The following is a 15,581-nucleotide window of genomic DNA, read 5'->3' on the forward strand; positions in this document are numbered from 1 at the left end:
TTTCGAGCTTAAATCTTTATTTTATTTTATTTTCATTTTATCTTTATGCATGTAACTTTATTTTATATTGAACTTGGTAAGTTACTTTGGTTAGTGAGGATGAAGTTATGGATGGGTTAATAGTCAAGTACATGGTGGTACTATACAAATATGATAAGTTAATCATACTTACAGCTAAATCATAGCTTGTCATGAAACGACGATTGTACTTTGATTTGTAATACAAATATGATAAGTTAACTACTGAACCAGAGTCTATATGTCCTATCTATATTTACAGATCTCTCACAATGAATTCGATCATTAAACTTGTTGAGGTCCAAATTTAGTCTCCTCACATAACAAAATTGTATGTACAAACACATCGCTAGTTTGTATTTGACGTTTCTTAAAAGAATATATTAGCTTAAGTTTACCGTTAATTGTATACCCTTTACCATTTAATAATAAAACTTTTTCGATATTCATTTTAAATTGGATATCTTTTTGCACGGAATTTATAGTATGAAAGTAAGAGAAGGAAGGATAAAGAGTCGGTTTAGATTGTTCGGGTAAATTATTTCGAGACAGATATCCGAAAACCCGGATAACGACCTAAGAAGGAGACTATTACAGGCGTGATCCTTAAGTGAACGACAATCTTCTTTATTTAAAAATTCATCGACATTTGAAATTTCTTTGGATGATGACATCTTCTTTTTTACCTCGGGTAATTAAAAGTAAAGTAGAATTCAATTAATTAATCAAAGAATATTTCTTAAACTTTGCTCATGATTAGTTTAATTAAGCATGAATTTTTTAAAATAATTTCTGTTAGTTCTATGTAGCATATTGTGTGGGATCATGTGACCCTCTCTCTCTTAAACTAATGGGAACACTGAATATGCCATTTTGAGCCCTACATTGTTGCTTAGACAGATAAATTGTCAGTCATAAAAAGATTCGTATTTGTTATTTACTGAAAGTAAATTGGCTATTATTCCATACAAAATTGTAATGCAAGACATCTGAATCATTGGTAAGAGTTCGACAAGTCTGTGGACATCTAAAACCCATATAACTTTCCAAATGTCCAACGGATCAATCGATGAAAAGAATAGGTAGTTAAACTTAATTAACGTACGTTTTGTGAAAATTTATACAGTCATGTACAAATGTTAGTTAAAGTTCGTTGGTATTCTGATGAACTCTATACAAGAATTTGTGAAAGTCTAAAACCCTTCCCACTCTCTAGAAGCCCCCAACAAATCAACGAATCTTCAGAATAAGAATGATTAGTTAAATTTAATTGACGAGCGTAAGGTAAAAAATTATACAATCACATACAAATAAAGAACTTTTGTACGACCAACTCTATACAAGAATCAAACACCCCACATGAAAGAACATGAGATTAAAAGTTTGGATTCATAAATGATTATGGGTCTGGAGATGATCAAATGGTAGTGGGACTAGTGGTACAAAGTACAATTAGGTAAAGATTAGTCAAAAGATTTCAAAATAGATTAGTAAGGGTAATTTAGTCATAAGAAAAGGACAGAATATGTATGTATTGTTTGACTAAATAAATTGATAATGGGGACTTCATGACTGTGGGATCACCATCTTTTTATTACTTTTAAGGCCCATTAAATTTTATTTTTATAATGAATAGAGTAGAAGTAACGTTACGTTTTTTATTTTTTTGACCTCAAAAAGAAGAAGAGAAAACGTTATTTTGGTCATATGGTTCCAGTCCACCATCTAGGCATCTATGCCATGTGAGTCTATCTATATGAGAGATAGAGATAGAGCTAAGTTTCAGTTTCTCTCTCCAGACCCATTCAATCTCCGGTCCCTCATCGTTTTCAGAAAAATGCATTGGACTATATCGCAATGCTGACCCTACTAATTTAATGCCTCCTTGGTTTCACCAATCTACCTTAGGATAGGTCCAAATATTCAACTATTTTTTTTCTTTTTTTTTAGGAAATGTCGTTGTATAGCAACCCATTTCAATTAAAGAGAGAAGCTAGCAGGCATCGAGTAGCGCAATTGATAGTGCATTCACTCCATAAAGAGGTTTCAGATTCGATTTCATGAAAGTATAAATCCAGAATTTATTAAATTTGAGTACAAAATATAGTTAGATGGATTTTAGGCGAGTAGTTTAGTTGGACTTTAAATCTCCGTCTCTAATGACTATATATATATAGGGGTAATAACTAAAAAGGTCAAAATAATATTGAAAATGAGTAGAAAAGCACAAAACATTTGAAAATTATTATTCAGGTCAAAAAAATGTGCAAATACTAAATTATCCTTTTTTGTCTTTTTGTGTAACTAAATTCTTTTATTTTTTTTTTAAACTTTAAATCAATATAACTTTTGTTTGAGATGTCGGATTTCAATAAAATTTATGTATTTAGAAATGATTTTTCATTAGCTTTCTAACAAGATCCACTTTCAATACTTTTTTTCAAAAAAAAAAACCAGAAAAATACGGTGTTTTTTCGCTTACGTTTTTCTGCAAACACGTGTTTGCACAATCTGTTATGCAAACAACTGTTTGTAGCAATCTGTTCAGTTCTGCAAACAAACGTTTGCAAACAAGTGTTTGCATTTGCGATATTGCAAACAAGTGTTTGCATTTGCGATATTGCAAACAAGTATTTGCATTTGCGATTTTGCAAACATGTGTTTGCATGTGCGACAATGCAAACTGAGTTGTTTTCACTTTTGAGGCTTCATAGTTCATACCTTTGAATTGGGTAAAATATCTCTCGTATATCTGTTGGCTTGGTTCATATATTGATCACATTATGAAAGTAGGAAGAGTCTGTGTGAAAGCAAGTAAGAGATTTGGAGGTATACAGATTGACTTATATAAAGAAAGCAAAGTGAGAATTGATTGATGCCCTTGTTCTAATTGATTATCAAATTGACCAGTTCTTAAGAAGAACCACCACCAAATAGCAAACCCTAACAACAATGAAACAACAACACCCAAAACACCAGCTACAATTATAATTATCAAATTTCTCTTCTTCTTACCACCATAGTTTGATCCAAGAGGACCACCATATGGAACATCAAACTCATCATCTTTGGATGAAGAAGATGAAGAACAGGAACCTCAAACTTAGGTCGAGTCAAGAAGAAGATGATTCTAAGAAGAAGAAGATGATTCGAAGAAGAATAAGATGATTTGAAGAAGAAGAAGAACAGGTAGAAGAAGAAGAACGAGTAGAAGAAAGAAAAAAAACCTAAATGTGTTTTTAGAGAGAGAGAGGGAGAGTTTTATTAAGTAAGGGTATTGTGGGAATGATAAAGAAAAAAAATGACCTTAATAATAATTATCAATATTATTTTAAACTTCACCTATTATTACACATAATATTGTGGTAACTTCTACCTAATAGAAAAAAGTCTAGGCTTTTTTAGTTATTATAATAATTTTTTAGACCTAAACAACCATTTTCTAATATATATATTAGTGATAAATGTTACCCACTTAGAGCATCTCCAATGAGGCACCCAAGCTCTACCACTTAGAGTGCAACTTAGGATTTTTAGAAATTTTGTTAAAAAACCTTCTCTAATGGAACACTCAGTTTGACACTACATGATGATGTGGAAGCATTTACTATACAGACACTCAAGAGAAACATTTTAAAAGCATCTCAAATGCAACAATCAAGTTGAAAAATTCAAGTGTCATCTAGAATTTTTTGAGTTCTCAATGCAACATTCAATTTAGATCTCAAAATGATGTGACATCATTTAATGTTGAGATATCTCAAGAAGAAACTCAATATTTGAGATTTCTTATGAAGATTTCAGTTGACCATCAATATTAAAAGCAAATCTAACCATCTAAGAAATGACACCTAAGTTATTTTTAAGTTTTTAGAGTGTTACATTGGAGATGTCTTTTGAATCGAGGATCTCAACATTGACATCTAGGAAAGAGAAACTCAATTGAGTCTTGACTCATAAGAAAATGAATTTTTTTTAGTTTCGCATTGGAGATGCTCTAAAACAAGAGTGTCACTACTTTTTCCATATTCAATTTAAGAGTGACGTGTATTAGTAGAGAGATTTTAGAGATCTCCATCCAAAACCAAAAAAATACAGAGCCTCTATATTGACACTTAGGAAAAAGAAACTTTATTTGACACTTGACAACTATACTTTAGAGTTTTTGTTAGAGTGTTCAATTGGAGATGCTCTTAGTGAGCATTTAGACGGACCTCTCGAGTCATAATCATAGTTCCGACGATGTGAGAATGCTGTCCCGTTTTTTCTTTATATTATTACGGTTGTACTAAAATATTATGTCGGTATTCACCATTCGGAGTAGAGTGTGATGTCCTTCCACCATCAAGGCTAGGTCTCGTTCCATCATTGATGGGGGCAAAATGCGTGTATGTGCATCAAAGAAAGGCAATACAAAATCTTTAACTCATTGCTTATCAAACAAATTTGAAGTTGATCGAGGAAGTTCGAAACTAGAAAGGAGTGTATTCCAATCCTTCAATTATAGAAACAACATTCCAAGATTTTATACTCATGTAATTGATCTTCACTGTGTTAACAGAAAAACCCATTCGAAGATTAAATGAAAAGAGTTGGGATAGAAAAGCGAAAAAGAAAAAAATATTATTTTGGTCTTACAGAATAATCTTGCATTGTTTGAGTAGGACTAACTTGTTGTGGCTTTATGGGGGTTCTTCTGCCATTGATCACTCATCGCGGTACACTGAGACCTAATTCTGCAACAAACATTTTTATGAGTGAGAATGGTTGAAAGGGTGGAGCAACATAAGAGAATCAAAGACCATGTAAATATAACAGTGCCAATATGCATTTTAATGAAGAGTCGAGATCATCTCACACACAATTACATTGTTCACATATACATTGTTTTATCGGTCAGACTAAAGTAAGGCATTGTTTCACAAAATCTTGCATACTAACAGCTACACAGTACTAAAACTAGAGATGGGTGTCTACTTGAACTGAAGTATTTCAGTTCTCGACCATAACGAGATGATATAATTCTGAATTGTTTACATGATGAAAATTGGTAAGGAATTGTCTTAAAAGAATGTAATAATATTATGCGGTTAAATGCCTTAACATGAATTCTAATGAAAACTATCAATCTAGAAAGAATAGCTAGTTCAACACCTTTATCATGCCTCTATACTCTCAAACGAGGTTTTTAAAAAGCTTTCAAGGCGTTCGCCTCAAGACGCGCTTGGAGGCGAGGCGGTCACCTAATGCCTCGAGGCGTACGATTTGAACTTGAGAATAAAACGTGCGCATCTGAAGTCACCTGTTACTCTTGGATTGTTGGGCATAACAAAAATATTAGATTTTTGTTTATTAAACACTTAAGTATGTTATAGATATGTTATGTTTTAACATAATTGATGTCATTTTCCTTACAAAAAAATAGTTTACGCCTTTTATGCATTGAGGCGTAAGTCTCGCCTTGTGAGAGCAAACCGCCATAAGGAGTAAAATCGTTTAAAATATTGCTCTCAATCACCATTAAGGAGTGTAATTTCATTTTTCTCTTTATTGATTGTAATGATTTTGCACGTTATAGATAGTCAAGGATCAAAACGCTCAAATAAGTTGATAGTCTTTAAACATATGAAGAATAACCCAACAAGTACCAACTGGACAATGTTAAAGCAAGAAACACATTTGAATCTACATATCAGTCACCGTGGATAAACAGCACCAGGGACCTAACTTACGGAAAAACGTATAAAGGCCACAATCTGGATTTCTCAATAAGTATTGTCGTTACTAGTACAATATGAAGTGATAATTCAAGCATGAAGCATATGATGGATAAGAGAACGGGCGGTTGAGTAACCATGAAATAAAGTAAATGAGTAGTTATCACTTATCACAGCCTCTAGGGTAAGTTATCATGGCCCTCAGGATTGGTTATAAATGTATTAGTGTATTACGTTAATTTCATGCTCGTTCTATCCTTCTGATGTATCAATATCATATGTTATAAAGCACACAACAATGTCATACTATTGCCGAGCACCGATAGATGAGAAATCAAAATCATAAGTTGTAAAGCACACAACAATGTCATACTATTGCCGGGCACCGATAGATGACCATACTATTGAACAACTTCCCTATCGAAAACATCATGATCTCAAAAATGAAAATGAAATCAAATTTAAAGTTTTACCCTAAATGAAACTTATTCTTTATGAATCCAATAAGCATTATTTGAAGAGAAATTCAATAATATAAATCATAAGAATGCATGAATAAACAAAGAGCAAGTTTCTTACTCATACAAATATAAAAAGGGGATTGGAAAGATAAATCAAACCCCTGGGTTTGAACAGCAGATAGTACCCTGAGACATTGATCTTGAACTAGTAGCATCCATGGCAAGACATGAAGTCAAACGAGCTGAAGAAACAGCACTATACAATGGTAACAGCGATTGAACACAACCCATCTCTGATGGTACCCTGAAATCATCAAAAAGATCAAATCTTTATCAAAACTTATACAATTTAATACTAAATTCATTGAGAAATTTGAGTAACTAGGGATATTGGAAGAGAAGGGGATGAATGATTGTTCTTGCCTTGAAAAGGTAGGGTTTGAGCGAGGAAGATGAAATGAAGGAATGGGTTTTGTAGTTGAAGGTTTATTAATGGTGGATTTCAGAAAGTTGAATGCTGGTTTTGAGATTGATCGACATCGAGAAGCCATTTCTGTAGAGAATGAAGTAAACGTTTCTGTATAAGGGTTTTAGGGCGTTTTATTGCTTTGTGTGTTACAAAGTGAGTGTTTGGTTTTAGGGTTTAAGAAAATTGGGGTTGAGATAGTTCTAGGATTAGCTTCTTCTGGAACTGATTCAGCTTTGATTTTATCTTTTTTAGTGTTGTAGAATTGTGCCCAGAGATATATTGTCTGCTTTGGCACACTAGTGTCTCACGATTTTAAAACAGATCACTAGAAAATGGTATGTGATCTCTTATGAAGAGCACCATATTTCGTCTCCCCACTAATGTGGAGTTGTTTTACAACATTTAACAACTTGTGTAATATCATTAAGATAATTTATGTCTGTATGGCCTTTCAACAAGTCTAGTCTATATGTATGTCGCTTCTATTTATCGTATCATTGAGTCTCACGACTCAAAAGATAACATAAATGAAATTGAAAGACGGATAGATTAGGAAAATGATTGGTCGGGTTAGGCGTTAAGGTTGTTTTATCATTTTAGTCATTCTGTCTTAATAATAAATTCAACAAATTCAAATAAATTTGTTCTAAAGTGTATTGAGCTCGAGAATATAGTAATATACACGTACCATAATTTGTAGTAATACATTGAAATATGAAGTAATCAGTTTTTGTCGTAATCACAATCGCTTTTGTCGTAATCACAATGGCTTAAAGTTTTAGCTTATAACAAGGGTTAAGTCTTAAATTTCGGCTAGAAAACATTGTCAGAGGGCAAAGACACAATGAAAGAAGTTAAATTTTCTTCACATGATTTCTTGTCTAGAGATAAAACTCGTAAACCCACCAAAATGCTACCTTATAAGCTACCTATGAAGTTATTTCAACCAGACATGCTTCCAAACTAAGTCTGTCTTGGGAATGAAAGTTGGCTCTCATTTTTATCTAATAGCTTGGTATTTTATGGGTTTATTTTCCAAATTTCACACACATAATCTTACTATTTTACACTAATTTGAAACGCCCTAAACTTTAGGGTTATCGATAATATCCAGACGGAGTTGTATTTCTGATGAAAGTTCAATTACGAGTCTATTCAAAACCTCGACTTTTAGAATATTTGAGCAAACACGTATTATCTAGAACGTCTCTAAACGATGTGGGACTGTGACAGTGTGAAACCTTGAGGTAACTTCTGGATCATTTGGAGATAAAAATTGAAGAGGAGAAACAAAATCCGTGATGTACTTATGAGTACCGAGGATAACAGAACACACAAAAACAAACTTGCAACATTTCCCCACATGGACAGAGAAGGTAATTGGTATAGGGAGATCCATTAGGGGTATAGGAGGTCTGAGTATAAAGTGATAATAATATTTTTTAGAAACTAGCCCAAGATATGATTATAAATTATTTTAAGAACCTAGTTTTGAAAGCATTTCTATTAAACTCCCCTCCCACCCACTATTGTCGATTGACCTATTTCATGTATATCACAATATCTCTCAACTAATTTTCATATTTATCTCCTATTCTCTTTATTTTTCTCTTCCATCATCATTCTTCATTTTCTCTGTCTTGTCAACAACTCTTGGTTTGAGTTGCTATGAAGTTGGATTTTGCCTTGTAAGTCTCGGTTTCCAGAAAATGATACATGTATTACCTTTAAAAATATCTTTTTTATTTTCTTATTTGTCTATCATATGCTCTCTATTTATTTTGTTTCTCCTCCATTAAAGACCTCTATAGATGAAAGCCTTAGCTAAGAAGTAACAAACTCCCTCTTTGATCAAAGAGTTGGACGAACTTCATTTATGCCCGATCAACAAATTCTTAACAAAAAGTGTTAAACCTAAACATTTAATAATATTATTTTTCTAACCCCGTACTTTAACAGCGGTTTGCATATGTCGACCAATTTCAAACAAATTGCTATTTGAGATCGAATATGGGAGCCGACCACAAGCCAAAAGTTGATGTGATCAGCTCCCATTGGTCAGGGCATGTAGAGAGCAACTCCCTAACCAATGAAAACCGAACACATCAACTTTCGACATGTGATCTGCCCCATTTTCAGATCAAATAGCATGTCTCATTTTCAATAAAGGAATGTTGTTTTTTGTTACCTCCCTATATCAACCTGGGGAGAAAAATAGAGAGAGAGTCACGGGTTCCCTCCAAATAAGTCGTTACGAAAAACCAAACACTCCCTATTCTCTCCCTCTTTAAAATCCCCGCCATTTCTTCTTCTTCTTCATCCCACCAAATCCATTTTGAGTTCTTGAAACCATAAAGAAGAAAGAAAACCCATTTTAGAGAGAGAAAGAGAAGATGATGATGAACAAGCAGAAACCCATCTCAGATGTTGGAATTCAGATGCCGGAATCAACTAAAGTTGTCGGAAATGAAACAACTAACTTCAATGGGATCGAACTTGTTTCAACTGGATACTACCGGACTAGTCACCGGAAAACTGATTTCATCCACACTAGTATTCGATTTGTGTGTTTGTTTTCGTCGGTAATGGCTTTATCTTTCATGATTACATCTGAAGAAAAGACGAGTATCTCCATCTATGGGTTCCATATCCCTGTTTACTGCAAATGGTCTTTTGCTGAATCCTTCGAGTAAGAGTTTTTCCCTTAAACCCTAAAACATGAAGAGAACAAAACCCATTGATGAATTTTGTAGTTTTTACAAGTGATACACATTCTTGTAAAAAATTTAGGGTTTAAATTGGGGATTTTTTTAATACTTGTTTTTCAAGAACATTCAAATGGAACCCACCTTCAAAATTGCTTGACTTTAAACCCTAATCACTTAAATTTGATTCTTACATTTGTTTTTTTTTTAGGTATTTGGTGGGGATTTCAGCTGCAGTTATTGTTCATTCCCTATTTCACCTGGTTATTAGTGTGGTGAAGTTGATAAAGAAAACTCCCATTATTCTATCTAGAAATCATGCTTGGTTAATCTTTGCTCTTGATCAGGTAAATACCTTGTATTTCTTATTGAAACCCAAATCCAGAACTTCTCAAAATGTTGGGGAGAGGTTTTCGATTGTGAACGCATTCAATTGAGGCGAAAATTGTGATCCTTTCGGTATCTGTGAATTTATAACATATGTATCTATTGTTGCAGATTTTAGCATATGCAATGATGAGTGCAGGATCAGCGGCGTCTGGAGTAACAAATCTAAACCGAACAGGCATCAAACACACAGCTCTACCAGACTTCTGTAAGCAACTACACCGTTTCTGTGACAGTATTGCTGTCTCAATATCGTTTGCCTTCATTACCTGCTTCTTGCTCGCCACTTCTGCCATTCTCGATGTTATTTGGCTCTCTAAATACTAAATTACGCGTCGTTTTCTTTTATTGTACTACTTAGGAGTTAGGAGTATCGCTTTCTTTTGTTGTTGTTAGGTTGGCATTATATGTGTGTCTCCATTGATCTAGTTCATGTTCCAAAAAGTTTCTTGTTCAATCGTTAGGTATTTATTATCGAATTGAGTTCCTCCATGAATTTCGTATTACATTTTGAGAAATGGAAGAAAAGTACGCAATTTGTTTCATTTTTTATTTGTATGTTTTGTTGTTTTTCTTTCGGTGTATCATAAGGATGAAATAATGTCAGAACTTGACAAGGAAACAACATGAACAACGGTCTTGAAGGCCATGAATACGCCCCCAGAGGGTAAACTACGACCCCTAAGACTCGAACCAAAGACCACTGCATAATGTGGGCGATGATTACATAAATACAAATTTGAACATATATCGGCGACGTGCAATAAATGGTCAACTAACTGATAAGACAAGTTGGTGAAACTATGGACTAAATTACATTTGTTTTTCGATTTAAGGGGTATACCAGGGTTAAAGAGATTTGGATGGATTTATGATGAAATTTAGATCTTAATCGAAAGGACATCTTAATTATTAATGAATAAGAGAGTGATAATTGAACACTAAATCAGATAACTAATTACCTATCAGAGCAAAATCCATCTGTTTCTTTTTTATATTGACTAGGACAGTCATTACAAAGGCATCAATAAGATATGATAAACACCATGACTGTCGAATTTAAACCCTTAAAGACCGACCTAAAACCCAACTAAATTAATGACCTAAAACCGGACCTAAAACCCAACTAAATTAACGACCTAAAATCGATTTAAATTACTTTATTTATATCCAATTTCAATAATATCCATATGAATTGTCAAGCAAGAAAATAACTTAATGATTCAAGAGAGAGAAAGACAGAGGACCCGGAAGACTCTCTCCTTTCAACATATTTGCCATGATCAATTTGAATGGTTTAACTTTCCTGTAAATTTAGATTATACCCATTTTGTAATTACTAATTTTGAACAAAACCCAAATCAAGAAATATTTAATAAACTTTTGTATTGGATTTGATTTGCTAATTGTTCTAGTGGTCATTGTTGCTCTGTTTTTTTTTGGAAATTTTGGTAAAGGAAAGAGATAATGACAAATCATTCTTTCTTTTAATGTTCTCTCTTTCCTCTTAAATACAAATAATTGATTTTCATCTTCCACATAGAAAGTGGGTGGTTTCTGTTTTAATGGTTTTTTAGATTCTATATAAACAGAGAATATTCTTGTATTTTGTCCAATCTTATATCATTTGCAGAGATTTTGGGTGGTGGAGGAGGAAAAAAACTTAGGGTTTCAATGGAGAGTACTTTGAAGGAGATGAGTGATGGTGTTTCTGGTCTTGTCATTGATCCAAAATCCAGTGTTGCTGGTGGTGTACAAGATGTTTATGGTGAAGATCATGCCACTTTGGATCAACTTGTTACCCCTTGGTCCGTCTCAATTGCAAGGTAAGAGAATGAGAGAGAGGCTGAGTAATGCTAGGGAACATTAAGAACTAGGTAGACTCTGGGCAGATACCCTGGCTTGTCGTGATTCGCGACTCAGTGGATCAAAATCACCGGAAACACGAAACACAACAAGATACATAAGATTTCTGCGCATAATCTGCTTGGTTTTTCTTGTCCTATGACATTTTTTCTATATATAAATATGTAAATCCCTAAACCTTAGCAGTTACCGATATTGTTGGCTGGTCGAGCCTTCGCCACGAACAAGACCCCGTACATGTGGACTTGGACCTGGGGTGGCAAAAGCGGTGACAAGACCGATAGTTGTTAAGGCTGAGACCTGAGGGTGAGAGATTGTGATAGTTCCACATCGCTCGCGAGAGCGTCCGAAATCTGGGCTATAGGTGTATACTCAAGCTTAGTAAGTGTCGAACCCTTCTACGTAACTTAAGCATCTGATTTATTGTTAAATGCATAGTGGGTATTCATTATTGAGGGATCCTCATCACAACAAAGGACTTGCCTTCACTGAAAAGGAGAGAGATGCTCATTACTTGACAGGCCTTCTTCCTCCAATAGTTGTAACTCAAGATCTTCAGGTTAGTCTAATCAGACATGTCGGGAATTCATGATTCGCATTTAGTTTTTTTTATCATATTCGTAGCTACTATTTCTTTATATTTGGTTATCAGGAAAGGAAATTGATGCAAAGTCTTCGCAAATATGAAGTTCCGTTGCAAAGATACATGGCCATGATGGATCTTCAGGTATTTCTTGACTTCGCGTAAAATCCAATATCGCTTAGGGAGCATTTAGAGTCTGGGCACTAGGTACGAGGTCAAGCTTAGTATATTTCGAGGCCTTTTGGATGGACTCGTGGTGCCTTCGATGAAAACACAACTACCCATTGGGTTTCAGTCGTGGAGGCAAAAGCGACAACAATATCGATAACTTATGGAGCTTGAATTCTTACACTTTCGGTCTTAAGAGATATTGGTTATGTTGGTGTCAAGACTTATATTGTCTCCGATACTGCAGGAAAGGAACGAGAGGCTATTCTACAAGCTTCTTATCGATAACGTTGAGGAATTACTTCCTGTTGTTTACACCCCAACTGTTGGTGAAGCTTGCCAGAAATACGGTAGCATCTTCAGGCGTCCTCAAGGACTTTACATAAGCTTGAACGAAAAGTAGGACTACATTATTAGGTTCTTCTTGTTCCGATATTTCATTTGCCATTTGTATCGAATTGGACTTAGAAACGCGGTGATTGACAGAGGGAAGATACTTGAGGTGCTAAAGAACTGGCCTGAGAGGAATATACAAGTTATCGTTGTTACTGATGGTGAGCGGATTTTGGGACTTGGTGATCTTGGTTGCCAGGTGATTATATCTCCAAGTAATCCGTGATAAAATATCGTATATACACTTATTATTTGATACTACTTGGGGTTCATGATGAACAAATCGAATGAAATTACTGAAATTTTTTCAGGGAATGGGGATACCGGTAGGCAAACTTTCTCTATACACAGCTCTTGGAGGTCTTCGCCCATCTGCTGTAAGCATTTCCTTGACACTACCCTTTATTAGAATCGACGAAAATTCTATGAAACTTTATCCGTCAGAATGTACTCTAATAAGGAATCATGGGTTTTGTGATCGTTTTATATTTTATAATACCGAAATTGTTGGTGGCATGGCATAGCCGTGAGCCATTCTTGTTTTCGGCTCACATAAACTTGTATTATCACTTTCTGTAGTGTTTGCCGATAACTATTGACGTGGGAACAAACAATGAAAGTTTGCTTCAAAATGAGTTCTATATCGGTCTTCGACAGAAGAGGGCAACCGGCCAGGTAAAAGCAGAATCTTGATGCATAAATCTCGTTATTTTTCTAATACTAAAAGATCCGTTTGGTTTTTACTGATCTTAGGAGTATAGCGAACTTTTGCATGAATTCATGAGTGCTGTTAAACAAAACTATGGCGAAAAAGTTCTCGTACAGGTTTGTATTATCACTACTTACCCAAGCTGACATTAATCAAAGCTCACAGTTCTAACAGTTTCTTTTATGAATTTGATCACCTTTCCTCAGTTTGAAGACTTCGCTAACCATAATGCCTTCGATTTGCTCTCTAAATATAGCAAAACCCATCTTGTATTCAATGACGATATACAGGTAAACGGCATTAATCAGCCGCAATCTACTTCTTTCTTTGTTAAAAGTTTTTGCGGTTAGTCGCTCAATTTTGCATCTCTCCGTATGGTGCAGGGGACAGCATCAGTAGTGCTTTCGGGTGTTGTTGCTGCACTTAAGTTAGTAGGTGGAACCTTAGCTGATCAAACCTTCTTATTTCTTGGTGCTGGAGAGGTTAGTATATAACCCTTCAAAAATCCGATCCTTCTGTACTCTTCTTACTGCAGAAATTTACGACATTATTGTAAATCGTTCATTTAGTTCTCCAAGTTACTGTTTTTTTTATTTACTATTCCGGGTCTGAACTTTGGTATTTGCAGGCTGGTACTGGTATAGCTGAACTCATAGCTCTTGAAATGTCTAGACAGGTATAAACTAGGTACTAAATACTTAAACCGACATTTTTCCATACGAAAACACTCTTGACGTTCGGATTTTTGTCGCAGACGAATTCTGCAGTGGAGGAAAATCGCAAGAAGATTTGGCTTGTGGATTCGAAGGTAAAAATTTCGTAAGAACTTAATATTGGATTAAGGTGCAGATTGCAGTTTAATCTCTCGATCTACTATAAATGTATGACTTAAAATTTCGTTTAGGGATTAATCGTAAGCTCTCGTAAGGAGTCACTACAACACTTCAAGCAGCCATGGGCTCATGAGCACGAGCCTATTAAGGAACTCATAGACGCCGTCAAAGAAATCAAACCAACAGTACTGATCGGTTCTTCCGGGGTAGGAAAAACGTTCACAAAGGAGGTAGTCGAAGCCATGGCCTCCATTAATGAGGTATATACAGATGTACATATTTCGTGTTTCAGAATTAGTTGGGAATTACACACCACGTCCATTGATACAATTCTTAAAATGCAGAAACCTGTTATCTTGGCTCTGTCCAACCCGACTTCACAATCGGAGTGTACAGCTGAAGAAGCTTATACATGGACTCAGGGCCGTGCAATTTTCGCTAGTGGAAGCCCATTCGATCCCGTTGAATATGATGGGAAATTTTTTGTCCCTGGCCAGGTTTGAACATCAATTCGGACTTCTTCCTTATCTTATGTTTGTCATGGTAGTGGATTAATATCGCTTCTTCTTCGATCTCTTGTGTTAATTTAGGCGAATAATGCTTACATTTTCCCCGGGCTTGGTTTGGGTTTAGTGATGTCTGGTGCTATTCGTGTCCATGACGATATGCTTCTTGCAGCTTCGGAAGCTTTAGCTCAACAGGTAACACAAGAACACTTCGATAAAGGACTAATTTACCCACCATTCTCGAATATCAGGAAGATATCAGCACATATTGCAGCTAATGTTGCTGCTAAAGCTTATGAACTAGGTGAGCTCTTCTTTAAATGGTTTCGATTATGTTTTCTCCCGATTATATTCCTGAAATATACGAGAACGGTTATTGCTTTATTGATGAATATTTTGTTGTAGGTGTGGCTACTCGTCTCCCTCGCCCTGAGAATCTTGTCAAATATGCAGAAAGTTGTATGTATAGCCCTATCTACAGAAACTACCGCTAGGAGAAAGTCGTATCCTATGTGTTGGAGTTTTCACGTTTTTCCTCTGGGATGTTTAATTATTTATTCGAAGTTTCCTATGTTAAGTTTGGTTTAGCACCATTATATGTTCCTACCAATTTTATGCCTTCTTTTCTCATAAATAAAGGAAGACATCACTAATACAATTTAGGTGGTTTTTGTTTTTTTTCTCCTTTGTCTAAATTTAATTGGGCTCGACTTCAATCATCTGGACGTAAAATTAACTATTCAAATGAGTTAAGTATTACGAGCCT

General features: G+C 34.9%; 3 protein-coding genes across 6 annotated transcripts; 2 read left to right on the forward strand and 1 right to left on the reverse strand.

Annotated features, from left to right (window-relative positions):
* Positions 1 to 4,483: 4,483 nt before the first annotated feature.
* On the reverse strand, positions 4,484 to 6,906 carry LOC147540584 (protein NONRESPONDING TO OXYLIPINS 2, mitochondrial-like). Of its 2 annotated transcripts, none has more exons than XM_086639768.1 (3): positions 6,620 to 6,906; positions 6,382 to 6,500; positions 4,484 to 4,754 (listed from the first exon to the last, which is right to left on the reverse strand). In XM_086639768.1, the coding sequence occupies exons 1-3, from the start codon at positions 6,745 to 6,747 to the stop codon at positions 4,729 to 4,731; spliced, it is 273 nt and encodes a 90-aa protein (XP_086495894.1). In that variant the 5' UTR covers positions 6,748 to 6,906; the 3' UTR covers positions 4,484 to 4,728. The 2 variants fall into 2 exon arrangements, with proteins under 2 accessions (XP_086495894.1, XP_086495893.1); XM_086639767.1 differs by having other exon boundaries at positions 6,315 to 6,500.
* A 2,077-nt stretch (positions 6,907 to 8,983) lies between these two features.
* On the forward strand, positions 8,984 to 10,308 carry LOC147540585 (CASP-like protein 3A1). The gene is made up of 3 exons (XM_086639766.1): positions 8,984 to 9,354; positions 9,582 to 9,717; positions 9,869 to 10,308. The coding sequence occupies exons 1-3, from the start codon at positions 9,059 to 9,061 to the stop codon at positions 10,082 to 10,084; spliced, it is 648 nt and encodes a 215-aa protein (XP_086495892.1). The 5' UTR covers positions 8,984 to 9,058; the 3' UTR covers positions 10,085 to 10,308.
* Positions 10,309 to 10,700: 392 nt separating this feature from the next.
* On the forward strand, positions 10,701 to 15,473 carry LOC147540586 (NADP-dependent malic enzyme-like). 3 transcript variants are annotated; one of them, XM_086639765.1, is made up of 17 exons: positions 11,090 to 11,303; positions 11,391 to 11,583; positions 12,062 to 12,182; positions 12,276 to 12,350; positions 12,622 to 12,773; positions 12,861 to 12,966; positions 13,079 to 13,144; positions 13,347 to 13,442; positions 13,521 to 13,592; positions 13,683 to 13,766; positions 13,860 to 13,958; positions 14,105 to 14,152; positions 14,231 to 14,284; positions 14,381 to 14,569; positions 14,654 to 14,806; positions 14,900 to 15,119; positions 15,221 to 15,473. In XM_086639765.1, exons 2-17 carry the CDS (start codon positions 11,432 to 11,434, stop codon positions 15,307 to 15,309), a joined length of 1,776 nt encoding a protein of 591 aa, XP_086495891.1. In that variant the 5' UTR covers positions 11,090 to 11,303; positions 11,391 to 11,431; the 3' UTR covers positions 15,310 to 15,473. The 3 variants fall into 3 exon arrangements, with proteins under 3 accessions (XP_086495890.1, XP_086495889.1, XP_086495891.1); XM_086639764.1 differs by having other exon boundaries at positions 10,701 to 11,583; XM_086639763.1 differs by having other exon boundaries at positions 10,948 to 11,583; positions 14,381 to 14,806.
* The last annotated feature ends 108 nt before the right edge of the window (positions 15,474 to 15,581 follow it).

This window comes from Eschscholzia californica, unplaced genomic scaffold, assembly GCF_041429995.1.
Source record: "Eschscholzia californica isolate CP2 unplaced genomic scaffold, dmEscCali1.0.p SCAF_5, whole genome shotgun sequence".
In the NCBI taxonomy this organism is placed as follows: Eukaryota; Viridiplantae; Streptophyta; class Magnoliopsida; order Ranunculales; family Papaveraceae; genus Eschscholzia; species Eschscholzia californica.

Excerpts from the sequence above, each read along its gene's own strand:
- LOC147540584 (XM_086639767.1), bottom strand. The coding sequence starts at position 6,747 with ATGGCTTCTCGATGTCGATCAATCTCAAAACCAGCATTCAACTTTCTG. Across the intron at positions 6,501-6,619 it reads TCAAACCCTACCTTTTCAAG|GGTACCATCAGAGATGGGTT; the intron begins GCAAGAACAATC and ends TGATGATTTCAG.
- LOC147540585 (XM_086639766.1), top strand. The coding sequence starts at position 9,059 with ATGATGATGAACAAGCAGAAACCCATCTCAGATGTTGGAATTCAGATG. Across the intron at positions 9,355-9,581 it reads TCTTTTGCTGAATCCTTCGA|GTATTTGGTGGGGATTTCAG; the intron begins GTAAGAGTTTTT and ends TTTTTTTTTTAG. Across the intron at positions 9,718-9,868 it reads TAATCTTTGCTCTTGATCAG|ATTTTAGCATATGCAATGAT; the intron begins GTAAATACCTTG and ends CTATTGTTGCAG.
- LOC147540586 (XM_086639763.1), top strand. The coding sequence starts at position 11,432 with ATGGAGAGTACTTTGAAGGAGATGAGTGATGGTGTTTCTGGTCTTGTC. Across the intron at positions 13,959-14,104 it reads TATTTCTTGGTGCTGGAGAG|GCTGGTACTGGTATAGCTGA; the intron begins GTTAGTATATAA and ends TGGTATTTGCAG. Across the intron at positions 15,120-15,220 it reads TGCTAAAGCTTATGAACTAG|GTGTGGCTACTCGTCTCCCT; the intron begins GTGAGCTCTTCT and ends ATTTTGTTGTAG.